Below are 27,513 nucleotides of genomic sequence, written 5' to 3'. Positions count from 1 at the left end.
TTTTAGGCACTCCCGTGCTCTCCAGGTGTCCTCACAGTAATCCAGGGGGCCAAGCTGCATTGCCCCCATTGTACAGATGGGCAAAGAGAGGCTCGGGAGGCTGAGTCATGGGCTCCAAGGCAAATGCTAACTGTTGGACTCCGAGTGGCAGCTAGCGCCACTGTGTATCCCCACATGGGGTGTGTGTATGTGTGTGTGTCCAGCCCAGCCCCAACCCCTCCAGGACACCCTTCCCCACAAAATGCCTCTCCTCCCCATCCTGGGCAGAGATGGTGTGCTGAGTGGTCGGTCTGGCAGCCAACGGCCTGACCTCCAGTCCACTTCTGTACTTTCCCTGGCTGTGCGGCCTCGAGAAAGCCTCTTGTTTTGTCATTCGCAAAATGAAAGTAAAAACAGCCCCATCTTTCTAGGGCAGTTTCATCAGAGATTAAACAAGTTAATACATTTGAGTGCTTAGAACAGTATCTAGCGCCTTCCAGGCGGTCTGGAAATATTGACTCTCTGTGGCTGTGAGTCTGTGCTCCCTCACCGCAGCGTGCCTGTGCCGGCGGCTCAGCCGTCACCACCTCACACTTGGGCTCACCGCCGAGCCTGCTGTCTGTGCGTGCTCATAGCCCTGAAGGGGAAAGGACCCAAGTCTCTCCTTTGTGAAGGTAGGAGAGCCAGAAGCAATCAGAAAATCACAGCAGCAGATGCAGGCTTGCTGACAGGAACACCTGTTTGGATTGATGGGGTGGGAGGGCCAGGGACGGTGGTATGGGGAATGCTTCCCAACCAGAGGATGTCAGGATGCTTTCCCAGGGAAAGCGGTAATCCACTGAGATCTGAGCACAGAGAAGAGGGAGGAGCACTTTGGGCAGAGGAATATGCATGTGCAAAAGCCCTGTGCAGGAAAGCAGTTGACCTGAGGTGTGGGGCGTGGGTGGGGGCAGGACTGGAAGGTGGTGGGAGCAGAGCCTGGGGCATGGGCAAGTTGAAGCTGGAGAGGTAGGCAGGGGGCACCCACAGGGCTGCCAAGAAGCCAACCTAAGGATTTGGGCCCTTTTCCTAATAGCACTGGGGAGCTCTGGAGAAATGGGGGCAGGGGGGTACAAGGACAGGATTTGATTTATACATTAAAGAGCTCTCAAGCTGCAGGGAGTAATGTACCATCACACAGCAATTAGCTAAGAGCTCCATGATGACCAGGGTTAGTGGTGGGCTAGAGGGAGCCAAGGGAGAATGGGAGAAGAGGGACCTGTGGGCGGCTTTGGGGGCAGACCCAGTCATGAAGGAGGTGAGGATGGGGAGCATCAGGCCAACTCCTGGGTTCCCTGGTTCCTGCTCCATTGCTGTGTAGTGGTGGGTGGCCACTGAGCTCAGCCCTGCAGGATATCCATAGCGACCTGGAGCTGCCTTTCAGACCGATTTTGGGGCCTCATCTGTTCTTTGCACAGCCTTGGAGGGTGTTTCTCCAGTGGCCCAGGAGGAAAGGGGCTTCCTGAGTTTGCCAGCCAACGGCAAGGGGCTAGGGGAGCACCGGGCATGAGGTGCCCAGGCTAGGGCTCTCTGCACTCAGAGGCTGAATATGCCGAGCCTTCTCGGGGGCTGCCTGGCACTGGGGATGAGGGCTCAGAGATCCGCAGGCCATCAGCCCTGCCCTCGGTGCCCCCACAGCTGTGGGTACAAGGCACTGACACACCAACTCTGCAGCCAGGGTAACCTGCCACCTTCCTGGAGGAGGGAGACCTGTGGGGTCCAAGCTGTTCTGAGCAAACAGAAGGGAAGAAGGTGGGCATCGCAAGCCCAGGACCAACCAAGCCCTGGCAGCCACTAGAGCTGCATACAAGCAACGCCTCCAGCCCAAAGGGGGCACAGAAAGGTGCTCACATCCATCGCCTACTCTCGTCCTCACCACAGCCCTGGAGGTCCGAACGAGGAGACCCTCTCACAGAGAAGAAACCAGGGCCTAGGGAGGGTCTGGACAGAGCAGAAACTGGCACGTGGGAGTCGCCCTGTTATGCGGTCAGACCATTTCTAGGCCACTGTTTGTCCAGAGGAAAGACCCAGAACCTTGACTGGGGGCAAGGACTGTACACAGGCACAGTCCAGAGCCATGGCAGGACAGTGTGACCCCAGGGTAAAGGGAGCCAGTCAGGGGCAGCCTGTCCTCCCTTCCCGCAGTTCTTGAGGGGTGAAGGGTGAGAGCCTCTGCAGGGAATGGGAGTGCCTGTGCATCCCGAGTATTAAAGATGACAGGTTCCGGAAGCCTCAGGTGACTGCAGAAGCCAGGATTGGGGCTGCCCTCGGGGTGGGTCAGGAAGGGCGCCAGCCATGTCGTTTCTTGACCTGGTGCTAGTTTCATGGGTGGGTTTGCTTCGCGAGAGGCCACCAAGCTGTTCGACACTGAACCCAACCCTGTTCTCCGCAAAACTGGGAGTAAAGGCGTTAATTTATGTCCAGCGAGGGCATTCTGTCACCCAAGCCCTGACCTGTGCTTCTCCCAACCTCCCCACACCGCATGCGGATCAGTCCCATCCTGCAGAGAAGCAAACAGTTGGGAGACAGGCTTGGTCCCTTGCCCAGGAGCCCCATAGGTTCTTATTAGGGGTCCTCAAAGGCTCTTCCTGTCGTCCCCTACTTCCCAGTCGCCCCCCCCCCATTCCGTCCCTGTACAAGCGGGTGACGCCTGGGGTTGGCTGTCCCCACAGTGTCGCGTTTCTCCAGCCCGCGGGTGACGCCGCGCCTGAGCCGCAAGCGGGCGCTGTCCATCTCCCCGCTCTCTGATGCCAGCCTGGACCTGCAGCGGATGATCCGGACCTCCCCCAACTCGCTGGTGGCCTACATCAACAACTCCCGGAGCAGCTCTGCAGCCAGCGGCTCCTACGGGCACCTGTCGGCAGGCACCCTCAGGTGGGCCCCAGGGCCAGCGTGGCTGAGAACTGGGAGGCGGGTGGGGGGTGCATGGGCGGGGCCGGCATGGGCGGGGCCACGCTGGGAAGGCCACGCCTTCATCCCCCAGGAGAAAGACAGGACTCCTTGCATTTATGAATAAGCGCCCTTGAACCAGTTCAGGAATTCAGAACCACTAATGAGGATGTTGAAATGTGCCAGATGTTTGAGCCTGGGTCCATATGCTCATATGTTCGGCCCCCAAACGCACTTTCTAGTGTGAAAAGTGACGTTTCCTGGGCCTAGCATGGAAGATTCCATCATGGAACCAAAGGTGACTTCCTCAGTATCTCAGTAGGTATCATGGGGAAGCCACGGCTGTTGGCCAGCACTGGGGACCCCGCAAGGTGTGACACTGTTTCGGCTCCCGCCAGGTCTCTGGGCTGGCAGCAGGCCTCCCACCATGGTCACAGCACGGCACACCAAAACCTCTGGGACACCATTCACCCTTGGGTCCCCACCCCCACCCCCACCATGCAGCCAAGGCTGTTTTAGGACTCAGACCCTACCACTTTGACTGAACTCATGTCAAGGAGGCTCATTCACATGGCCATCGGCAGGAGCCTTATTTCTCGTACTGATGTCCTTTCCCTAATGCTATTTGAGCATCTTCTCACCGTGGCAGCTGGCTCCTCTCTCCCACCCCCGGAGTAAGCAATGAAGGAGAAAGCAAGGAGGAAGCCACAAGCCACCCGTCATGTATGGCTTAGGGCCGGAGGTCACCATTATCCCTTAGTCTCCTGTTCTGGAGTGAATGGCCCCTAGGCAGATGACAAGGAGGGTCTAGAAGTGCAGTAGAAGTGAAAGGAGAGAGGGGACCATGTGTCCTTTCCTGGACAAGGGGGCATCAGGACGAACCTCAGCAGCCCAATGGTGTTCGGAGAGTCCCCGATGATGATGCAGGAGTGTATCCCAGGTGTCAGAGCAGGGAAAGGCCGGGATGCAGGGAGGAGATGGAGCCTGGCCCCTCCAGGGGCCAGCCTGCTGGAGTGAACCCTGCATCATGGGGCAGGGCCCAGGGGTGAGTGCAGAAGGGGAGGTCTGAGATGGCAGGCAATGGGGAGCCACTGCTGGCTCTTGAGCAAGGTAGAGCTGTGCTGGCAGTGAGACGAGCCACACTCCCTGCCCAGGCCCTGATTTGTCTGCTCTTCTTTGCAGCCCTGCTTTTACTTTTCCCCATCCCATCAACCCAGTGGCCTACCAGCAGATCCTGAGCCAGCAGAGGGGCCTGGGATCTGCCTTCGGACACACTCCACCCTTGATCCAGCCCTCGCCCACCTTCCTGGCCCAGCAGCCCATGCCCCTCACCTCTATCAACGCCACGCCCACCCAGCTCAGCAGCAGCAGCAACTGTCTGAGCAATGCCACCCAGGTAGATGGGTATAGGGGGCACAGGGTGGGCCGCCGGGCTCCTGGGACCCTATGAGGGATGATGGTTGCCCTCTCACACACTGGGAGCTGGTGGAAGGGCTCTGGGCACCGGTCTGGCTGGTGGGATGTCTGCTGGGCAGAGGCCATGGGATCCAAAGGACTGAACACGGGGTCAGGAGACCTGCACTAGCTCCTAACACCCTCCCTTTTCCTTGGCAAGTACTCGGTCAGTAAGTTCAGCAGTCACCGGTCTAATCAACTTAATGTATAGTCAGAGAAAGGCTGGGAGTCAGAGCCTGGCAGGGAGAGTACTCTGTACATTTTAGTCTTTGAGCTTAAGTTTACAAAAAACCATCTTATTTGCCCTTTCCTGCAAGCCTTTGATGGGGCGGGGCATGCTGGTATGGTTCCTGACACACAGTAGGTAGTATTTGGTGGGGAGAAGCCCCATTTTGCAGACGAGGAAATGGAATTATAGAGACAGTGTTGGAGAATGGAGAGGCATAGGCTTTGGGATCAGCTCCACTGTGTTTTGGACCCTGACCCGCCGAAAGCTCTTCCAGCCTGGGCTGATGAATATGCCGAGCAGGGCCTGCCACATAACTGGCACCTCTAAGCCTACGTGACCCTGTGGGCTCAGAGCCCCGTGTGGACCCAGTTCCGGTTAGCACTCACGATGACAGTTCTTGAGGTGGAGCAACTGCCCAGGCCAGCCACCTGGCAGGCCACAGCACAGACGTGACCATGTTCTGGGAGGAAGGCAAGAAGAACCCCTTTTCCAAGACGCCCTCCATCTCCACCCCAGGGCTCTAGGTGGCCGCGTAGCACCTGCCCCCAGACAGAAGCTGGTAGCTCTTGTCACCACCCACCCTGGTTGCTCTATCTAGCCCCCTTCTCCTGAGGAATTAGACCCTTCTTTCTTGCTCCCTGGGCTGACCCAGCCCTGTTCTCCCCAGCCCCCGAGCTTCCCCTGCTCTCATGCTTCAGAGAGCTGAACGGTTGAGACTGTTGGAACAGGGGTGATCTGCATGCCCAGCATCTCCCAGAGAGAGAGTATCTTTTCCATTCCCATGGAAGTGGGGGGTTGGAAGGCCGAGCTCTGGGCTCTCCCCAGCTGTGCTCCTGGCCAAACCACCAAATGGGGAGCCAGCTTCTGAATCCTCCAACACCAGTGTTGGCCCAGTCCACGTGGGGAGGATCCCAGAGGTAAAGCCCAAACAGAAGTTGGGGTGTCCTCGTTGGGGGCTCCTGTGTGACGGGCTCTCCTGCACTCCTCCCTCAGAACAAGCCGAGCAGCGAGTCGGCTGTGAGCAGCACGGTCAACCCAATCGTCATTCATAAGCGCAGCAAGGTCAAGACAGAGGCCGAGGGCCTGCGGCCAGCCTCCCCACTGACCCTGACGCAGGTAACCGGCTGGTTGTCCTGGCTGCCCTCCCGTGGGGTCAGGCGACCCGGGACCTCAGCCCTGGTGGCGAATGGATGAATGGACCGCTGTCTGCATGAATGAGTGAACCAGAGAGGGTGGATACACTGTGAGCTCAGGAAGGGCCAGAGCTGGGTCCCTGGCAGCCTGCACATCACATGCTCATCAAACATGTGTCACACGGAAGAATGGATGGGGGGGATGGATGTCTGGGGCTGCGGCCATCTCCTCCCAGCCCCTCACACAAGCCCCGGGCACACTCGCTAGCTGGGCCCCTGTCCCACCTCTCCCTCTCCCTGGAACGTCACCCCCCTATCCCCTCCCCCTCACTGCCACTACACCTTGTCCTGACCCTCCTGGAGAACAGGACTCGCTTCTGCCCCGAGCCCAGCCTAGCTTCTAGGCCATCTTGCCTGTCGCCTGCACTGCCCTATAAAGCTTGGGAGAGGGTGGCCCCCCGGGAGAAGTGTCTGATTTGGCACCAAGCCATCAGGGTTTACACAGGGACTGGTACTAAGTCCCTATGACATTATATTTTCTTTCTTTTTTAAGATTTTGTTTATTTATTTGAGGGGAGAACACATGTACATGTGGGAGATAGGGGCAGGCTGAGCACGGAGCTCAGCGCGGGGCTCAATCTCACAACCCTGAGATCATGACCTGATCGACGAGCCACCCAGGTGCCCCGAAATAATATTTTCTAATGACTCAATGCACATGTGAGTGGCACGGTGAGGAAGGAAGGAAGGGAGGGAGGATGTTTCTTGGCAGGAAGGTGAGGAGGGCAGCCACCTGGAGCCCAAGACTGGTATGTTGTGGGGCTGAAATCTCTGTGCAGGTCCCTTGGGATAGCCCACTGCTCCTTCGGACATTCTGAGACAGCAGGCCGACACAGGCCCAGTTCTTGGAGCAAAGGCCTGTCGGGGGAAGGGCTTGGCATGAGTGCTGAGCCCACGGTGAGCCTCACACCCCTCCCCAGGCCTCTTGCCGTGGCCTGGTCTCCAGCTGTTACTCCACAATCACCAGCTTTGACACCAAGGATGCAGGGGACCTCCATCCCCATCTCCCCTACATCTGCCAGACCATCTTTTATCAAACCTGTAAACCATCGGGCACGCTCTGGGCACTTAATTTTTATGAAATATGGGGTCCTGTTATTGTCAGGCAAACAGAGGAGCTGGTGACAAATTCTTCTCCCCTCGCTGACGCTGAGGCATCTCGGCTTGATGCATGGTTTCCACGAGGTCGGCCGTCATCGGGGGCCGGTGAAATTGATGAGGACGGCCCATCTCCAGGGGAGACAGACACGCCGAAGCAGCGAGGACAGGCGCTGAGCCCCTGGGAGCCCCTGCCCCACCCCTCTTGCCCAGAAGGGTGGCACAAAGCCGTCCTTCCTGCCTGGCCTGGCCCCTTGGACGCATCAGTGGAAGGAAAGCTGTGTATCACCCGAGGTTGTCACCGTGTCGCTCAGTGTCCTGATTCAGTGACCTGGCTCATTTGCAAGGTGGATGGGCGTGTTTCCTCGTGGCAGGCAATGCTGCATAAGGAGTCCCCACTCTGCTTAAGCCCTCCAAACTGTGGGCTAGGGTGATGCCGACTCCCTCTAGAAGCCTGAGTACACCCGCGGCCCCTGGGCCACCTTGCGCTCACAGGTCCATCTCGCAGCTTGTTCAAGAGTCTTCTTGGAGACGAGCAGGACATGCGGCTCATGAGATAAGAAGTCTGTTTGCGGTTTTTCTGACCATGTAGAGCGGGTGTAGGAGGCCACAGCCCCGCAGAACCCCCCAGAGCCACAGGTCCCAGGCAGGGGTGCTCCTGCACCTTCCTTATAACGTGGACCCCATGCCCGCCCACGGACTTAGGAAACCACATGTCATCATTTGCCTTTTCAAGGCAAGTACATTCACTGAAAAGCACTCTGAGAAGCAACCAGAAACTCCTCTGAGAGGAGCCCTTTGCAGCTCCAGTGGGCAGTGGGTCGGTCAGGGGCATGGGTCTGCAGCCAGCCCAGGGAGCCGTGAAGTGGACTCAGCAGTAGTAATGAGGCTAAGGGGCGACCACTGCGTGGTCTCTGGAGCGGGTTGGGGCTGGGGCTCCTGACTGGGGGGAGAGTTGTCCCCCTTAGTCTTAGCTCTAAATTTTTTCCCCAGGGGCTTTTCTGAAAGACAGACTATTCCAGCAGTTTTATAGATAGTGTGAAATGGAACGCAGCTCATTCTAACAACTACTTGTTTGCCTAGCTTTGCTCTGAGCCTGCCTAGGGAGCCCACAGAATACCGGGGAGTCCTCGACATCCGTGCAGGTCCTCACTGGGCCTTCGTCCCAGCCTGGCACGTCTGGGCTCCCCTTCTCTCCCCACCCGCAGTCCGCCCCCGTGTCCCCTGCTAAGAGGCTGCCCCTGATTAGCTCAGCATCTCCTGGGGTGGGGCTCCCTGTGGGACAGAGTCTCTGTCTCTGGCTCTTCGAGGTGTGACATGCTTTGTGCTCTTTGAAAGGAATGCCGGGCACCTGTGATCGGGTGAAGGCCTATCTTGGGTGGAGGAGTTGGGGGGGCTTTCCTTTGCCACCTTGAATGGGGCACACATGGGCCCCATCCTGATGGGGAGACTTGAGTGCAGACCTAGGCTGTCACAAAGTCACTTTGTGCTCTACGAAGAGCAAGGTGACCTCTCCCTGAACCCGTTTTCCTGGCTGCAATGCACGAATACAGACACCCACACGTCTTGGGGCTGTGGCAGGGAAGAGGGGCGGGGGAAGAATTTGCCATAGTTCGCTCACTCTACCCTGAGCCTGAACCAAGGCGAGCTGTGAGTCCCTGGGAGGAGGGGGTCACGTGAGAGTCAGTTGTCTGCACGCCAGCTGGTTCTCTTGCCTCCACACTGGACCCGACCTCGTACACACTCTAAATAAAAACACCCCTACCCTGATCCCATGGGGCCCACCTCAGCTCCCCCGGAGGAAACCAAACCAAAGAAGGAAAAGACCCTTCCCTCTTTTCTCCTGTTCTCCTTGCCAAGTCAGTTGACCCAGGATGTGATGGGACACTTTGGTGATGATAAGCCAGCAGGAGAGAGGAAGGAGAGGCCCCGAGACAGCTGTGCAGATAAGAGGAAGGAGGGAGGCAGCTGCGGAAGTAGGCTGAGTGCATATATGGGCATATGTGTGTGCTTGCGTGTGTGTGCGTGTGCATGCAAGCATGTGTGTGGCCCTCACCACAGACTGCCTGGGGCCCGTGGTAACCTTTCATCGGGGGCAGGTGGCTGAACACGGCTCACCATGGGTGTGCTCTGCTCCTCCCCCAGGAGCAGCTAGCTGACCTCAAGGAAGACCTGGACAGGGATGACTGCAAGCAGGAGGCCGAGGTGATCATCTATGAGACCAACTGCCACTGGGAGGACTGCACCAAGGAGTACGACACGCAGGAACAGCTGGTGCATGTAAGCCTCGAGCCGCACAGCCTGCTGCGGCAGCCAGAGCTTCCGGGCCCCCTGCTGGAGAGAAGGGGCTGGAGGAGATGGCTCCAGGAGATGCCTGGGCCACAGCTTTTGCAAGGGGGAGGTGTAATTATTTATCTGAGTCCCACCTGTTTCTAAAAGTGCACATACAAATACAGACATCATAAAAGAGATTAAAAACAAAAACAAGCAAATGAGAAAATTGAGGAGAAAGGAACAAGAAGATGAAGCCTGGAGTAGAATGTATTTTTTAAAAACTAAATGCTCTGGAGTGTTACTTGCATAAATATCTTTTTTTTTTTTTTTGAGCTTCCTAGCAGCCAGTGCAAAGAGAGAATTAAGACCAGTTAAATCAGCCGGCATCAGTGAGATCATAACAAGCCTGACTCTGAAACCAGGACATAGTTCCTCCCATGGAGGAAGGAATTAGTAACTTCCTCTGGGAGACCATTCCCAGAGACCGAGTATCTACAAGTGCAGATGGGGTATCAATACCGTATCAGGAAGAGACTGCTTAAAAATTCCTAGATACTGCCAGGGCAGGACACCAGAGAGGCCATGGGACCTGGGTGCTCTTTTTGTGTCATGTCCCTTGGTCCCCACTCTGAATTTCTCTACAGCAGCATTCATGAGATGGCAGTTGGAGGGGTGGGTAACCCACAGCGGGAAGAGCAGAGGCTTCGAAGCTGGCTACATCACAGTCAGCTGAGTGGTTCCGAACCACTTGAGCCTCACGAGCCTGTTTTTTTCTCCTGTAATGGCAGGTGAAGTCTACCCCCATAAGGGTGTGAAGGTTAGATGGGATACCCACATAAGCACGTAGCAGATGGCTTTTCACAAGTGATGTTTCCCTCCCACTTCCTCTTCCTTGTTTCCTGTACCAGCCTCAGTGTCTCTCTTCTCCATGCAGAAGATGAAATTGAAGAGCAATTGACTTGAAGAATAACCCTTCCAGCCAACCCCCACCCTGCCCTGCACACGCGCACACACCCATAGATACACACAATTCTTGGGGACTGAGAGTCCGTAAACATGAACCCCACACTAAACCAGCAGCCCGATCTTTGGGTAGGGTAGATACACACACTGTTCCCATCCATAAGCCACCACAGGGAAGCTTGCTTCTCCCCAGCCCGTGCACTCAGGCATTTAGGACAACACCCACTCCCTCCTGTCATGAGAGTTGCTCTCAAATGCTGGAGGTTTCTTTTGCTTTGGGGATCCCCTGCCCCCCAATGATTCTCATGTAGGAGGCCAGAATTTCACAGCGAACCCATTGGAGTTGAAATAGCACCGAGAAGCAGGGCTGCTCTAACCCCTCCTGGAACTTGAGCATAATTCTTCAACCTGCATCACGTCTTCGGGTGAATGAGTCCAAGAGGGAGGAGGGGCCAACTGGGTCTGCGAGTTGTAGTATGGATCAGATTAGATGAAAGGAGAGAGGACAGCACATGCGGGGCTGGGAGGGGCCAGGCAGAGGTGGAGACAGACACGAGAGGTGTGCCTGGTGATGAGCGAACCGGGCTGCCAAGAGCCGGGAGGGAACACCTCCAATAAAGGCATCGGGGGCAGGAAGCTTTAGCTGCAGGCTTCCGCCTGTGCCCAGGACCGTCCCTGCAGGTGTAGGGGAGCACCTCTGCGTGGCCCCGGAAAAAGAAGGCCCCTACGAGAAGAGAGCCAGCCCCTCGGCCCAGCTGTGTCTTTCTCTCTGCTTCCGGGGAAGATGGATGGTGGCAGGCACACAGGCGAGCGGGAGCCCCCAGTCGATTATTAACAATTTGTTGCTAACTAAACCAACAAGAAAAAAATGAAAGGCATTGTCAGGAAGCATTTTTATCATTTGAAAGGCTTTAAAAATGGAAAGTGAGGCTAATATGATAAGATTTCCCTGGAAGTTCAAAGCGCTGTAGATTTTACTCGCTCCAATGCTGACATTTATATGCACAACAGCCGGGGCCAGTTTCTCAGGGCGCGTGGACCTGGCAGCTTGCTGTCTTTCTGAGTCCGGCTCTCCCGAACAGCCTCGCGGCTTGCAAAGATCGACAGCAGCACCGTCCAGTAGAAGGATGCCGCCAGCCACAAAGGCCCGCCACACGTGTAACTTGACATTAACCTGGGAGCACGTTTTAAAACGGTCAAAGGAAACAGGTGAAATTCATTTAAAAAATAGATTGTATTTCACCCAATATATCTGAAAGATGATCATTTTGACGTATAATCAATATAAAACAATTATTGGGGTATTTTACATCCTTTTTTTTTTTTAATTGTCCATCTTAGAAATAGCCCATCCCAGTTGGGACCATCCACATCTCAAGGGCTCGAAGCCACAAGTGGTGAATAGTACTGCATTGGAGGGGGTGGCAGGTGGAGGACGGTGAAAGCAGGAAGATGTGCCAAGAAGAGAGGCGGTGGGGCTAGAGAGAGAGCAGGCCACCAAGACCAGAGTATCCCAACCCTCCCATCCCCCTATGGGGAAGCAAGCCCAGCCTGATCCACACACAGATAGCGCAGGACCTTGAACAAAGAGGCAGATGAAAGGGGAAGGATGGGACATGGATGAGGCAAAGGGAGGCTCCCTGGTGGCCTTGAGGGAGATGCCCTAGAGGGAGAGGAAGCACAGGAGGTTCAGTATACATTTTCAGTCCACTGCGTGTATGACCAATACCACCTTTTTTCACTCCCCTAGATAAATAAGCAACCTCAAAACCTAAGGACTAAAAGTCCAGAGGCCCCACACATACCCACACATCCTAAGCTCAGAGGTAGTAATACCCCTGCTCCAGGAGTATGGCAGCCTTCAGTTAAATCATCAAAGCAAGTGACTAATCCAAAGGGTCTACCTAGGGCAGCTTGCAATGTTTCCTGTGACAGAAAGGGAAATTTGGCCCCTTGTCCCACATCATGGGAGAAACTAATGGAGGTGGCACACATGTGATGAACCCGAGGCAGAAGCTGGAAGGTGTAGGTGTAGGGCTGGGGATAGGAGGAAAGCTAGTCTGCATTCCTGGGCCACGGCAGTGCTACCTGAGATGCGTCTATGGACCCCACCTCCAGGAAGAGCTTCTTGACCTTGCACTTCACAGCTTCCCCCCTATGGCCCCACCTGCCCGGGGAAGCCCAAGGCCATGCCTCAAGATCAGTCATGCAGTCTTTGGCTGACCTGCTGTACCATCTTGGGCCATTGTGTGTCAGGGGCAGCCTCACACCGTGCCCAGAGCCCAGCATCAGGGCACTACCCTTTCTTGCCGGGGCCCTGTCCAGACCACAAAAGATCTGGGTCTTGGTGAAAAGTGCCAGAACCAGCCTCTCAGAGGCTACTCTCAGAAGTAGAGATGAGGATGCCTTTATGTTTCCATTATGATTAAAAAAACAAAAACAAAACTTCAGGAATTACTGGGACAATAGGGGCAAGGTTGGGAGAAGCTTCGCATGCACCAACTGTGGGCATGTCTGCCTCACTGCAGTTCATTAGTGCCTACTGTTTGCAGCCCAGGAGCATCACCATCCTGACCAGAGCCTGGAGCCCAGCCTGGGGTGAGCGGGATGCCCTTGCCCATCCCAGATGGCCACTCTGACCACTGACTAATTGGGAAATTTAGCTGAGACGAATAGCACACAGTAGATCTGCAGTTAGGGGCAGCTAATGAGAGCTGATGAAGAGGTGGGGGCCCGGCACCCAGGCAGTGGTCTTGTCAGGCAGTGGGCGTTGTGTCTGCACAGAGGAGGTGGGGTCTGCAGGGGCGGGAGGCCAGGCTTACCGCCATCTTTGCCATCTTTCCCGGCAGCACATCAACAACGAGCACATCCACGGCGAGAAGAAGGAGTTTGTGTGCCGCTGGCAGGCCTGCACCCGGGAGCAGAAGCCCTTCAAGGCGCAGTACATGCTCGTCGTGCACATGCGCAGACACACGGGCGAGAAGCCCCACAAGTGCACGGTGAGTGGAGCTTCCAGTGCCCTGCCACACAGTGTCTCGACGCTTCAGGTGCAGCCCTTCCCCTCCACCCCCTCGGTCTCCACGGAGGACAGCAGTGTGGTCTCCACAGAGGACAGCCGAGCGCCTGGGGCTGATGAGGGCTGTGTTAGGCATGGCTGGCCACGGCACCATCTGGGCCCCACAACGTGTTGTCCTGTGTGCTCCTGACCTGAGAGTTCCAACCTTGGGAAGTTCTTGAGGCTGGTCACCTTTCTCTCCCAGACCTCTGATAGATTCCAGGAATGGGTGCATCTTGGTAACTGCAGTGGGGAGGTGCTGGTGGCTCTGTAGTTGTGACTGTGTGGCCATGAACCCCGTGGCGGGACTATACCCCTGCAGATCAGCCCTGCACAGAGAAAACTTTACTGGCGAGTTGCTGAAGCAACATCCCTTTGGTTAAATTTTTAAATTATTTTTCTTTTTTTTTCTTTTAATTTTTTTGAAAATTTTCTTTATTTGAGAGAAAGAGAGGATAAGCGCAGGGTTGGAGGTGGAGTGGGGGGAGACAGAGGGAGAAGGAGAAGCAGACTCCCTGAGGAGCAGGGAGCCAAAACAGGACTCGATCCCAGGACCCAGGATCATACCTGAGCAAAGGCAGACTCTTAAGCAACAGAGCCACCCAGTCGCCCTGAATTTTTTTTTTTAAATGGACACAAAAATAAAATCTTCTAGACATTTTCCCTTGTGGTTTCAACATAATTGGTGACTATGATTAGCGAGACCTTTTTTTAGCACACATGACTTGTCCCTCTTTAAAAGGACCACTAGTCCAGTGATGCCCTGCCCTGATGCTGCTAAAGCCTCTGGGAATTCTCCATGAATTACCTTATAATTCTGAGATAGACATTTTGCTCTCATTTTAATATCTCTGAATTCAGGCTGTCTTAAAATTGGTAGTGACGGGGATTCAACAAAATATGCCACCTTTGTTGGCAAGTGTTATTTTTTTAATTGAGATAAAACTCTCGTGCCATAAATTCACCCTTTAAAAAATGTACAAGTCAGTGATTTTCCGTATGTTCACTAAGTTGTGCAACCATCACTGCTAGCTAATTTCAGAACATTGTCATCACCCCCAAAAGAAAACCCAGACCTATTTGCAGTCACTCCCTGTCCTCTTTCCCCCTACTCCCTAACAACCACTAATCTGCTGCCCCATCTCTATGAATTGCTCTGTTCCAGACAATTCATTAAAACAAAATCACGCAATGGGCAGCATTTGTGTCTGGCTTTGTTCACTCAGAGAGTTTTCAAGGTTCATCTCTATCGTAGCATGTATCAATACATCGTTTCTGTTTATGACTAAACAACAGTTCATTGTACACAAAAATCCTAGTATTTTTACCCATTTACCCAGTTGATGGATATTTGCATTGTTTTCACTTGTTGGCTATTATAAAAAATGCTGCTGTGAACATTAATACACGAGTTTTCGATCCTCTTGTGTATGTACCTAGAGTAGAAATGCTGGGGCATATGGTAACTCTGTGTTCAACTTTTGGAGGACCAGCCACACTGCTTCCCAAAAGGGCTGCACCATTTTATATTCCCACTAGCACTATCTGAGGGTTCTGATTTCTCCACATCCTTCCTAACACTTGCTTTTGATTATACTCATCTTAGGGGATGTGAAGTGGCATTTCATTATGATTTTGATTAGTGATTCCCTAATGACTGTGATGTTGAGCATCTTTTCATATGCCTATCGATCATTTGTGTACCATTTTTGGAGAAATGTGTACTCAAATATTTCACCCATTTTTAAATTGAGTTACTTGTTTCTATTGTTGGGTTGTAGTAGTTCTAAACCCTTGTCAAATATATGACTTTCCAGTATTTTCTCCCATTTCTGTGGATTTTCTTTTCATTTTCTTGATGGTTTCCTTTGAAGCACCAAAGTTTTTAATTTTGATGAAATCCAGTTTTTTAATTCTTTGTGCTTTTGGTGCCATATCTAAGAAGCCATTGCCTAATCCAAGGTCACAAAAATATATCCCTATGTTTTCTTATGTGAGTTTTACAGTTTATAAATATATAAATATATAGTCTTTTAGAGTTTATAAATATATAGTCTTATTTACATAAATATATATTATGTATAAGTATATATTATAAACACATAAATAAATATAAATATATAGTTTTATAGGGTAGCTCTACCATTTAGGTCTTGAATCCATTTTGAGTCCCTTTGGATATATGGTGTGAGGTAGGGGTCCAGCTTCATTCTTCTTGCATGTGGCTGTCCAGGTGTCCTGATCCAATTTGTTGAAGAGACTGTTCTTTTCCCCATTGAATGGCCTTAATGCCCTTCTCAAAAATCACTGGACCCTCATATATATGAGTTTATTTCTAAACACTCACTTCTGATCTGTTGATCTCTATGTCTGTCCTTATAGCACCACCCACAGTCTTGATTACTGTAGTTTTGTAGTAAATTTTGAATTGGGGAAGTGTCAGTCCTCCAGATTTGTCCTCCTTTTGCAAGATTATTTTTGGCTCTTCTGGGTCCTTTGCAGCAAGTTATTTTTGTAACATTCTGAGCGCTAGCAAACCTTAGCCCTGTGGTACAAACTGTGTATTGTAGAAACAGATCCATATACCAAATATACCCAATCACTGGTCAGGAATAAAGGGGAAGATGTGAAGACACATAATAACCCAGTTCCTAATAGGGTTTATGCGTCATTCGAAGGGCAGTTTTCATAGGAACATTAGGTGTTATTGCACTATCTTGGAAATAGGTTCAGAACCTCCTACAATAATCCATCCTCCCTTCCTTCCTCCCTCTCTGCCACTCTCTCTTGCTCCCTCCCTCCTTCTTTCCTTCCTTTCCAAAAATGCTTCTTGAGTGCCAAAAAATTTTTTTTTCACCAGATATTAACTACTAGGAACTAAAATGAACAAGATCTAGAAGATACCTGTTCTCTTGGAGCTGGCATCCTAATGGGAAGGCCAGATAACAAAATGACAAAGATTATAAATTGCGGTAGGGAATATAAAGAGAAAAAGCATAGTCTTATGATAAAGAAGATCAGAGAAATTCTTCTAGAGGAAATACCAGAAGATATTCAGAGGGAGTGAACCAGGCCAGGACCCCGGTAGCCAGGGGTGGTGTGTGCAAAGGCCTCACACTGAGAAGAACTTAGTGGGGTCAAGGAACTGAAAGGGGTCCAGCATGGCCAGAACAAAGGTGAGGGTGGCCAACTCACTCAAGGATTTGGAGCACACTGGATTTTATTTTATCTTAGTAGGCTCCAAGTCCAGCCTACTTGGAGCCCAACATGGGGCTTGAACTCAAGATCCTCAGATCAAGACCTGAGCTGAGATCAAGAGTCAGACACTTAACTGACTGAAATCCAGGGGCCTCTGGATTTTACTTTCAGTGCCTTTTAACTCAACCATTCTAATCAGGCAGTGGCACTGGAAACAGTTAAAAATAGTATTTTCAAAGAGTTTTTAATGGTACGGGAAGATTTTTAGCATGTGCCGTTGACTTTAACAAACAGAATATGTAACAAAATACGTGATATGTTTCCACTTGTGATTTGAACATTCAGGATGAACTGTCAAGTCCCCAGAGAGAGACTTACCTGGATGTCGGCAGTGGCTATTCCTGGCAGCCAATGGTTTTCATTTCTCTTTTTGCACTTTTCTGTCTTTCCCAAATGTTCTAGAGTAGTCTTGTGTCATTTTATCATCAGAAAGCAGGGTGGATATTGTTAAAATCCTGGGCGCACGAGTGGAGTGTGGAGGGATGGATCTGGGGAGGAGGCAGCAGACCAGCCCCTGAGGTCGGGATCCCTGCATTGGGTCTGGGGCACCCTCACTAACCGAACCCACCTCTTCCCAGTTCGAGGGATGCTCAAAGGCCTACTCTCGCCTGGAGAACCTGAAGACACACCTGCGTTCCCACACTGGGGAGAAACCGTACGTGTGTGAGCACGAGGGTTGCAATAAGGCCTTCTCCAATGCCTCCGACCGCGCCAAGCACCAGAACCGCACCCACTCCAACGAGGTACCCCGCCAGGGTGTGCACAGTGTGTGCACGTGGGGCCCCTCTGACGCGTATATAATTGTACCACCCCGTGGCTTCTAGCAGGCTGTTAAGTAGCTAGGTGCCTGATGCCCCTAGCCCCCTCCCCAGCCTACTATCTGAGTTCAGGACGGATCGGCAGGGCCCCGCCCCTCCACCCTGGGCAGCTGGCAATGATGTGCTACAGCTGCTGCTGCTGTCTGACCTATCGTAGCTGTCAGCCCCTCACTGGTAAGCCACAGAGCAGCCTTTGTCTCCCTCCCAGGTAGCCAGACGCCCTGGCAGGACTGACAGAACCCAGGGTGAGAAGTCCACTGTACCGGCCTCCCAGTCCAGGCCAAGCCACTCAACTGCTTTTGCTCGGGTAGACTCAGGAAGGAACATTTCTAAAAACTTAGATACGTTTTGGATCCCAAGAGGATTTCCTCCAATGCTTGTAAGAAATCAGAGGCATTCCCTAAGGAATCTAAGCCCCCCAGGGTCTCTACAGACAAGAGCTAGCCTTGGAAAGGGGTGTGTTTATGTATGTGTGTGGATGTTTGTGTGGATGTGGATGTACGTGTGTATGTATTATGTGGGTCTGTGTGGATGTATATTTGTAGGACATGTGTGCGTGTTTGTGCACTTGTGCACATGTACATGTGTATGTGCGTGTGTATGTATGATGTGTATGCATGGACATGTGTGTATGTGTGAATGTGTGTGGAAGGGTACTAGGGAGTGTGTCTACATGTAGATGTGGGCTGCGTGTGTGTGCGTATGTGTGTACTCAGGACTGAGGTTCAGAAACCCTGGGTTTTCATCCCATTCCTGAGTGACTTTGAGCCAGTTTCTTTGCCTCTATGAACCTGTTTTTCTTCATCAGAGAGATCGGGGTGTTAACCCTATCTAATAGAAAATAGTATAATTTTCTATTTTTATACTACTTTCTATAGTATAATAGTATAATAAAATAATAGAAAATTCCAGTGCCTTGATCCACAGGGAAGCGGCATTGCAATCACACCAAACCCCGTGTCCCCGACCCCCTCCCTGGTCTCTGATCTGTGTCCCCAGCTTGTGATGAGGGCTTCCTCAACTATGCACTTACCCACATACAAAGATGGCAGATCAGACTCATGGGGCTGAGCTCCTGCAGGCCTGGAGCTGGCCTGGCTCCATCCAGCACCTTCTGACTATACCAGCCAAAGGACGTGGCATCGCTCCAGGAGAATGGGGAGTGCTCTCACTCAGAGTCTCGTAACACATGCCTGCTTCTCTTCCCAGAAACCCTATATCTGCAAGATCCCAGGCTGTACCAAGCGATACACGGACCCCAGCTCTCTCCGGAAGCACGTGAAAACGGTACATGGCCCAGACGCTCATGTCACCAAGAAGCAGCGCAACGATGTGCACCTCCGTGCCCCCCTGCTCAAGGAGAACGGGGACAATGAGGCCAGTGCTGAGCCCGGTGGCCGGGGCTCTGAGGAGAGTGCTGAGGCCAGCAGCACCAGCCAGGCCGTGGAGGACTGCCTACACGTCAAAGCCATCAAGACCGAGAGCTCCGGGGTAAGCAGAGCAGGGCAGTGCAGGCCCCAGTGCATGCCTCCCGCCCTCAGGAGATCAAGCCCAGCAGCACGAGGGCCCAGAGCCCCAACTGCAGCCGTGGGTTCTGTCTCGGGATCCCCTCCTCTAAGCGCACGACAACATCCTCCTCTCTCCAGCTCAACTTTCCTCCCTTCACGACCTTGGGCCTCTTATAGAACCTGTCTTGTGCCAGGTCCCGTAGTTCTAGGCAGGGCCATGGGCCACGGGGATGCCTGGTCCCACATGGTCAGTCTGTGGGTGGTTCCTGGGATTTGCCTTTCCAACCAGCACCCAAGAGCTACAGTTGGTCCCCTTCCCTCTGTCCTGTCTCTGTGTCCTTGCCCCTGTGGCCTCCACTCCTTTTGTTCTAACCACCTGTTCTTTGTTTCCACCTCTTTCTCTCGACTGTACCTCCCCTAAGGATAGACGGTACTGAGGTGAGCAGGGAAGCCCGGCCGCGGTGTGGGCGGGCTGGCGTGCTGAGGGCGGGCTGGGGTATTGGTCCCAGCCTGCGGCTTGGGCGCAGGCTGATAGGGCAGTCCAGGCCCCTCAGGAGCCTAGTAAGATGGGTTTGGGTCGGTGGGCATCAGGCACTGCAGGTAGAACCCCCAGGACAGTTAAAGGCTAGAGGCAGGAATCAGGCTGGCAGCTACAGGAGCGAACCATGGGGACGGAACCTCCCCGAGGGACAGGGCTGAGAGGAGGCGCAAGTTCAGGGCACAGAGGAGGAAAGGACCAGCCAATGGAGGGTCTTGAGTGCCAACCTGAGAAATGCAGGTCTTGCCATGGGCAGAAGGGAGCACTGTCACCGAAAATTCTGGAATTTGGGAGCATCTGGCCTGGAAATGAGCCCACAGGTGCTACATCTGAAGTGAGCCTCAGCTGGGCTTAGAGCCCAGGTCCCAGTGGAGGCAGCCCGGGTTGTGTGGAGTCCTGCATTGTACACATGAGCCCCCCTCTGCATGGACCAGAGTGGGGGCTGGTTCAGAGTGGCCCGTCAGTCAAGGGCTTGTGTCCAGCAGGTCCACACTCCCTGGTCTTCCTGGCCCTTTCCAATAACCTGCCTCTGGCCTGTTGAGAAGGCACCAGGTCAACAGGCCCCCACAGCTCCTTGTTCCATCACACAGCACGTCCCTGTTTTTGGGAACACTGAGCACCCTCTTGGATGTCAACTTCACGCAGCCGTGGCTGCCTCTGTGGGGCAGACCTCAAGTGTCCCCACATACTGAAAGCTCAGCATGCAGAGCTCTAGCCCAGGTGCTGGCCCAGACAACCAAGGAGTGGGAGGCAGGAAAATGTGGCGCCTTCCGCCTCTCAGGTGCCTTCCGCCTACCAGAAGCTTTCCATACAGCCACTGACCCTGTCCCAGAGACAGCTCAGGTGCCTCTTCTAGTTGGGGGAGCTGAGGTTCAGAGAAGTGAGGTGGCTGGGCCACCTGCTGCAGACAGACAGTGATGCTCAAAAGCTCTCTGCATGGCGGCCTCCTTCCCAGGTGTGCAAGGGCACAGCGTGTGTACACACAGGGGTAAGGGCCAGGGGGATTCTCGCACCCTCTGAGTCTGTGTCTTCTCACACCCCCTCACCCCGTAGCTGTGTCAGTCCAGCCCCGGGGCCCAGTCATCCTGCAGCAGTGAGCCCTCTCCCCTGGGCAGTGCCCCCAACAATGACAGCGGTGTGGAGATGCCAGGGACAGGGCCCGGGAGCCTGGGAGACCTGACAGCTCTGGATGACACGCCCCCGGGGGCCGATGCCTCAGCCCTGGCCGCTCCCTCTGCTGGTGGCTTGCAGCTGCGCAAACATATGACGGCCATGCACCGGTTCGAGCAGCTCAAGAAGGAGAAGCTCAAGTCGCTCAAGGATTCCTGCTCCTGGGCTGGGCCGGCTCCACACACCCGGAACACCAAGCTGCCTCCCCTCCCAGGAAATGGTAAGAGGGGTCCCCGGGTGTGTGGGCAGGGGCGGGACAGGGCCTGGGCCAAGCACCCGGTAGATTCACCTCCATTGAGCGCCATGTCCATCTCACTGGATGCCCACAATAGAATAGATCTCACCAGCCCATTGCACAGATGAAAAAAAGTGAGGCTTGGAGAGGGGAGAGTGCCCCATTCAGCTCAAGGGCAGGCCCGAGTGGCTCCAAAGCCTGTACTCTTCCAGCTCAGCTCTACTGTGCTTCTGCTCTGGGCACTGTGGCCAAGGCCCTAGGGAGGAGAGCACTATAATCCCTGCTCTGGGCACTGTGGCCAAGGCCCTAGGGTGGAGAGCACTATAATCCCAGCCCCTGTGTTTAGAAGGCCATGCTGTGAGAAGCACACTGGACCAGGGAAGGAGCCAGGGAGCGAGGACAGAGCTCGGGCTGGGGCTGGGCAGAGGAGAGAGACAGCACGTCAGCTAGGGAAGCACAGGGACTTCTGCATAAAGTCAGTTTCAAGAGGTGCTGGCCAGGCTTCAGGAACCAAGGCGACTCTGTGCCAGACAGTTAACTGGACCCACAGCCAGTGTGGTGGACACTGAGACGCACCACCCAGGTGTCTCTTGAAGGGAGGCTTTGTTGCCACAGCTGTTGCAGAAACTGCAGGCAAATGGCCTTCAACTCCTGGCCTCATACAGAAATCGCCTGGGCTGTAGACTGCTGCCTCCCCCAAGGTCACCCTTTTCCGGGGTGGCCCCCATCCAGGGACTGATCAGGGCAGGAGTGTGAGGCCGTTCAAGGCCCAGAGCTCCCTGTGACATCAGCTGCCGTGGGGCCTGCAGACCCGCGTGCACGCGCGCACACACACACACACACACACACACACCCTTGGCACTCTGAGGCCTTTGCTCCCTTCTATGGGTGTGCATCAGGGGACTGCCTATTAGTAGCCTCCTGGGTCAACTCAGCCCTTGGGATGCCAGCCTGGCCACAGCCACTCCCAGATGGTGAAGGTGCAGGGGCGTGGCCAGGGCCCTCCCAGGCTCCTCCTCCCCGGCTCTCAATAACCTCTTCCTACAGAGAGGCATGTGTTACCCACAGCTGGGGCAACTAAGGATCAGACAGAATGAGAATTCAGGGCCGGGCAGGCCGTGGCAGCTAAGATTGGAATCAGGCCTCCTGACTCCCACTGGGCCATCATTTGTTCACTTACTGGGCTCCCCGTCCCTCCTTTCATCTAGAAGTCGTCGGTTGAGGGCCAGCTGTGTGCCATGCCCTGTACAGGGCTCCAGCGGCCACAGGCTGAGCTGGGTCAAAGCCGGCAGAGCACCCGCGCCCTGGCCCGGGTTGCTGACCCCTCTCCTTACCCGCAGGCTCCATCCTGGAAAACCTCAGCGGCGGCGGGCCAGCCGGGCTGCTGCCCAACCCACGTTTGTCGGAGCTGTCCGCGAGCGAGGTGACCATGCTGAGCCACCTGCAGGAGCGCCGCGACAGCTCCACCAGCACAGTCAGCTCCGCCTACACCGTGAGCCGCCGCTCCTCCGGCATCTCTCCCTACTTCTCCAGCCGCCGCTCCAGCGAGGCGTCGCCCCTAGGCGCCGGCCGCCCCCACAACGCCAGCTCGGCCGACTCCTACGACCCGATCTCCACCGACGCGTCGCGGCGATCGAGCGAGGCCAGCCAGTGCAGCGGCGTCGGGGGCGGCGGGGGCGCGGGGCCGCTCAGCCTCACTCCGGCGCAGCAGTACAGCCTGCGGGCCAAGTATGCAGCGGCCACCGGCGGGCCGCCCCCGACCCCGCTGCCCGGCCTGGAGCGCGCAAGCCTGCGGACCAGGCTGGCGCCGCCCGCCCCCTGCCCGCGCCCGCTGGGGCCTCGGCGGGGCAGCGATGGGCCCGCCCACGGCCACGCGGGGCCCGCGCCCGCCTTCCCCCACGAGGCGCCGGGCGGCGGGGCGCGGCGGGCCAGCGACCCAGTGAGACGGCCCGACACCCTGGCCGCGCCGCGGGTGCAGCGCTTCCACAGCGCGCATGATGTGAACCCGGCCCCGCTGCCGCCCTGCGCCGACCGGCGAAGCCTCCGCCTGTCAGGCCCCACGAACGCCGATGGCGGCCTGGTCCGCAGCGCCTACTCGCCCGGTCCGCCCAGCATCAGCGAGCACGTGACTATGGAGGCCTTAGTTGCGGGCGCGGACAGCGCAGGGCCCGACATGGGCCTCGTGCTGCCCGAGGACGACCTTGTGCTGCCCGACGACGTGGTGCAGTACATCAAGGCGCACGCCGGTGGGGCCCTGGACCACAGCCCCCCGCAGGCCTACCCCCCCGAAAGCACCTGCTTCTCCGAGAACCCCAAACTGCCCAGCCCGGGGCTGCATGGCCCGCGCAGGATGGTGGCCGCCGACTCCAACGTGGGCCCCTCCGTCCCGGGGCTGGGAGGCTGCCAGCTGGGCTACGGGGCCCCCTCCAGCCTGAACAAAAACAGCATGCCTGTGCAGTGGAATGAGGTGAGCTCCGGCACCGTGGACACGCTGGCCAGCCAGGGGAAGCCTTCGCCCTTCCCGCAGGGCAACCTGGCTGTGGTGCAGCAGAAGCCAGCCTTCGGCCAGTACACAGGCTATGGTCCTCAAGGTCTGCCCCTGAGCCCGGGGCCCCTGGACAGTGCGCAGACACACTTCCAGCCCTGCGGGGGCGGCCCCTCTGTGCCTCGGATAAATTATATGCGGCAGCCAGGGACAGGTGGTCCGTGTCCCAATATGACCACCACCGGGAGCCCCCACACCAACTATGGCCAAGCCCACCCCCAGCTGAGCCCCAGTACCATGGGTGGGGCCCTGAACCCATACCCCCCATCCTGCAGCAACACGGTGGCCAAGCCAGTCCACCTGGGGCTCCCCCAGCAAATGGAAGTTGCTCCCGAAGCTGCCATGATGGGCAGCAACCGCAGGGAACTTGGAATCACCAATTCCAACCTGACCGGGATGCCACCCCTTCACTCAACCCAGAGCTACCCACAGCAGAGCCATCACCTGGCAACTCCCATGAGCCAGGAGGGCTACCGCCAGGGCTCCCACCTTCTGCCTTCCCAGCAACCCGGCTTCATGGAGCCCCAGCAGGGTGCTGTCGGGGTGGCCGGATCCAGCTTTGGCCTAGTGCAACCCCGGCCACCCGCTGAGCCCAGCCCTGCCGGCTGCCACCGTGGGGTGCGGGCTGGGCTGCAGCTGGCCTATGCCAGGGCCACCAGCCATGCCATGGCCACTGTGTCAGCCAACCAGGAGATGGTCGATGTGCCCAAAGGAGCGATGGGCAACGTGGTGTCCCGGCCTCCTCAGCCAGCCCCACAGGACGTGACCGGGGCCCAGGATCACAGCATGCTCTATTACTATGGCCAGATCCACATGTACGAACAGAACGGAGGCCTGGAGAACCATGTGGGTTGCCAGGTTGTACGGCCCCAGCCACCGCAGCCACAGGCTTGCCCAGACAGCATCCAGCCCCAGCCCTTGCCCTCGCCAGGGGTCAACCAGGTGTCCAGCACAGTGGACTCCCAGCTCCTGGAGGCACCCCAGATTGATTTCGATGCCATCATGGATGATGGCGATCACTCAAGCCTGCTTTCAGGCGCCCTGAGTCCCAGCCTCCTCCACAGCCTCTCCCAGAACTCCTCCTGCCTCACCACCCCCCGGAACTCCCTGACTCTCCCTTCCATCCCCACGGGCATCAGCAACATGGCTGTTGGGGACATGAGCTCCATGCTCACCAGCCTGGCCGAGGAGAGCAAATTCCTGAACATGATGACCTAAGGTCCCAGCCCTGGGCGCTCAGCAGACTCGGAGGAGCCGTCACTTCCCAGAGCGTGGGGCTCTTGTCAATTTTGTGTTTTTCCAAAAAAAGTATTAAATAGGTCTGAGGGAGTATTGCCAATGGCCGGTTCAGACCACAGTGGCTTTAAGGGCAGATTTGTGTGTATCCTGTCTGATTTTCTTTGGGGTTATTTTTCGGAACACTGCGAAAAGTCTCAATGAGAAAGGCAAGGTAGAAATGAAAAACTTGTTGGCACTGTGCTTCCCAGCCTTTGGTGTTTATGGGACCAAATTGTTCTGGCATCTTTTCCTCTGTCATTTGGATAATGAGGGATTCCATTGGCTGAGGGCTTTCCAAGTACATGAGGGAAGAGGGTAGAGGGAACCACATTTGGGTTTGAATCTGAAAGCCATACTGGATATTCGGATCCAGGAAGATAAGCTTCTCACTCTCATACAGGCGATGCAGAAGAATTCTATGAAGCTTACTTCTTGAGGCCTCTAACATCCCCCGTGCTGCAGAGGAAGAAAAAAAGATCTTTACCTGGATTTGGAAGTACATCCTGATTCCAGGTTTGGTAGAGCGGGCACGTCTGCCCCACCCCCCAAATCCAAGTTTGTGACTGGCAGACTGTCCAAGTGCATACAAATGAATGAAGTATGGAAGGATTTCCAGAGAAGAGAAAGAAAAATTGTAGTCCTTGGGGCAAGCCCAGGAGCTGTCCCGGCTTCTCCACACCATGTTTGCAGTGTTCATGCATGTCGAATGTATCCCTTCCTGGAAAGAACACTTACTTCTAAATACCTCGGGGCTGCTGGAGCTGCTTTGGGTTAAGGATGGACCCAGGTGAGCCAAAGCCTGGCATGGGGCCTCGAGAAAGAGGGAGAACGCCAGGGGCCCAGCCTCAGGCCACCCTGAAGCTCCCTCATAAAAAAAGGAAGTCGTATGTTTACCCAATCCTGTTTCTCCAATGCACTGTCCACCCACCTTACCACAGAAAAGCCCAGGACTTGACAGCAGCCTCTGCCCAGGCTCCCAAGCTGTGTTGTCCGCTCACCTGCAGCCCAGTGGTCTGTGCCGAGGCACAGTGTGCGGTCCCTGGATCTTCTAGATTTCCTTCCCTCCATCTTCCTGCTCATTTTGCAAAGTACGATGACCTGCATGGTGTTTTTGGTGGGGGTGGGAGGATGACAGGGTTGATTCTTGGGACCCTGAGGGACCATCACTGAATTTTCCTGTTCAGTGCAACCCAGCCCCACCTGGAAATGGCATTTGGAGCTGGCATCAGAAGACATCGTTCCTGAACGTACTGGAGGGTAACTTGATGCCTCATCCACACCACACACATACACACACCGCACACCATTCCCATGTTGAATTAGTGGCAACCTTGCTGAAACCAGCCGCACCACTATGAGCCTGATCCTGTGACCCTTGCCTCAACCGGGGCAGGACCAAAACCTTACTTGGGCAGTCCACATTCCAGCACATCGGATGTTTTGTTAGGGTCCATAAACCAAGCCAATGCCAGATAACATCCCTGGGACCCCTCCAAGGGTCTGGGCTCAGTGACGGTGTTCACTCGCTCCCTGAGCTAAGATTTTGCTAGCCCTTCCCAGCCTGTGTATAGACTGTACAGAAGGCATCATCCCTGAAAATACTGTAGGTGAATCAGCAAGCCAAATTTATATCTCCAAAATATTTAGCTTTTTCTACATGCTATGAATTGAGATGACACGCTCAACTTGTAAATAAGTCTTTTTGTACATTAAAAAAGTAATTTTTTCATAATTTATTTTGTCTATCTGCTTCTTCCTTGACAGGAGTTAATGAGAACCTGAGCAGTAAATTTGGTGCATCTGAACAGAAACTAGGCTGTATTTTTTCACAACAGTGTCAAAATTGACTGTCGCGCCTTTGCTGAGAAATGTTTAATGCTGAAGACATTTAGTGGCTGTTTATTGTTGTCTCTGGGGGTGAGGGGTGGGCAGGGCTTGACGATTTACTAACCGGCTGTTCTTTCAGCAAGCTGATCTGAAGATCTAAGTTGCTTTGCCGAAACCTTGTGTACCAGACTGGGTATATTCCCAAGCACTTGTCCCAAAGCAATCCTCAGGTCGGGATTCCCTCTTTGATGGGTAATCTGATGAGCATTCTTGAGTCAGGGTGGGGGTCAGGGGAGAAGATAGACCTTTGTGCTCTGCTGGAAAAAGGAGAAAGGACAGGCAGGTGGATATGCCTGAGCCCTAGGAGGTGGCCCTGGCAAGGACTCGGGGCCAGGGGAGGCCGGGGCCCAGATCTAGTAAGCCAGCAGTCAACCATTAGCAGCAATCAGGCCGCTCTAGGGAACCTCAGGGAGCCAGTAAGCAGGGCGCAAGGACTGGGATGGTTTCTGGGACAGAAGAACAGCGGGCAGGGTCTAAGACTGGGTTCAAGGGGGGTAGAAGTCCCCTTCTGTAGGGCCAGAAATGCTGGGCCCCTGAACCCCCTCCTCTCCATGAGAAAAAGCTTGCCACCCGGCTCAGAGAATGCAGAGCCAAAGCCACGTAGAGGGCATTCGGTTTGGCGGCATATGACAAAGTGGACTGAGGAAAGGAGGAAACCCCCAAGGAAAACAGAATTAAGTAGTTTGCCTTTCTGCTGGGCACCCAAAGTCTTCCGTGTATGACTGGCCATAGTTTCCTGCTAGAAAGGCTATAGCCCGAGTCACTCTGGGGCCTCACTCTTCTGTGAGGAAGGCTCACTTAGCTGAGGCCACCCTCAGGAGGAGGTAAGGAGCATGCCTGCGCCCTATGTCTGCCTCCTTCTGAGCTTATTTGAAGGCCTGTGTTTCTCCTCTGCCTCACCACATGGTAAGTCTCTGGAAGCAGCTCTGAGGGCAGAGGGAGGCCACAAATTGTTCAGCGCTGAGACTTGATGATTCACAGTGTTAAGAAGCCCATCATGGCTCCAGGCCTCCATCAGCTAACCTTGGCCAAGGTCATGCTGCATACCAATATCCAGGAAGCTTCGGCATGCTGAACCTCTATGAAACTTCTGAATCTAAGC

General features: G+C 54.8%; 1 protein-coding gene across 1 annotated transcript in view; it reads left to right on the top strand.

Moving 5' to 3' along the window:
- The window catches only part of GLI2 (GLI family zinc finger 2), a 242,550-nt gene extending 216,294 nt beyond the window's left edge, over positions 1–26,256 (top strand). Inside the window, exons 6-14 of the mRNA XM_045066465.1 lie at positions 2,691–2,892; positions 4,090–4,303; positions 5,585–5,707; positions 9,028–9,162; positions 12,969–13,118; positions 17,011–17,175; positions 18,460–18,741; positions 20,350–20,686; positions 22,042–26,256. Coding sequence (XP_044922400.1) covers positions 2,691–2,892; positions 4,090–4,303; positions 5,585–5,707; positions 9,028–9,162; positions 12,969–13,118; positions 17,011–17,175; positions 18,460–18,741; positions 20,350–20,686; positions 22,042–24,464 — 4,031 coding nt within the window. The 3' untranslated portion in view covers positions 24,465–26,256. The remainder of the gene's footprint in view (positions 1–2,690; positions 2,893–4,089; positions 4,304–5,584; positions 5,708–9,027; positions 9,163–12,968; positions 13,119–17,010; positions 17,176–18,459; positions 18,742–20,349; positions 20,687–22,041) is intronic.
- The last annotated feature ends 1,257 nt before the right edge of the window (positions 26,257–27,513 follow it).

The sequence above is a fragment of the Mustela putorius genome, unplaced genomic scaffold (assembly GCF_011764305.1).
Source record: "Mustela putorius furo isolate JIRA1106 unplaced genomic scaffold, ASM1176430v1.1 tig00003867_pilon_pilon_pilon, whole genome shotgun sequence".
Taxonomy (NCBI): Eukaryota; Metazoa; Chordata; class Mammalia; order Carnivora; family Mustelidae; genus Mustela; species Mustela putorius.
The sequence above is the reverse complement of the archived record's forward strand: the minus strand, read 5'-3'. Positions and strand labels throughout refer to the sequence as shown.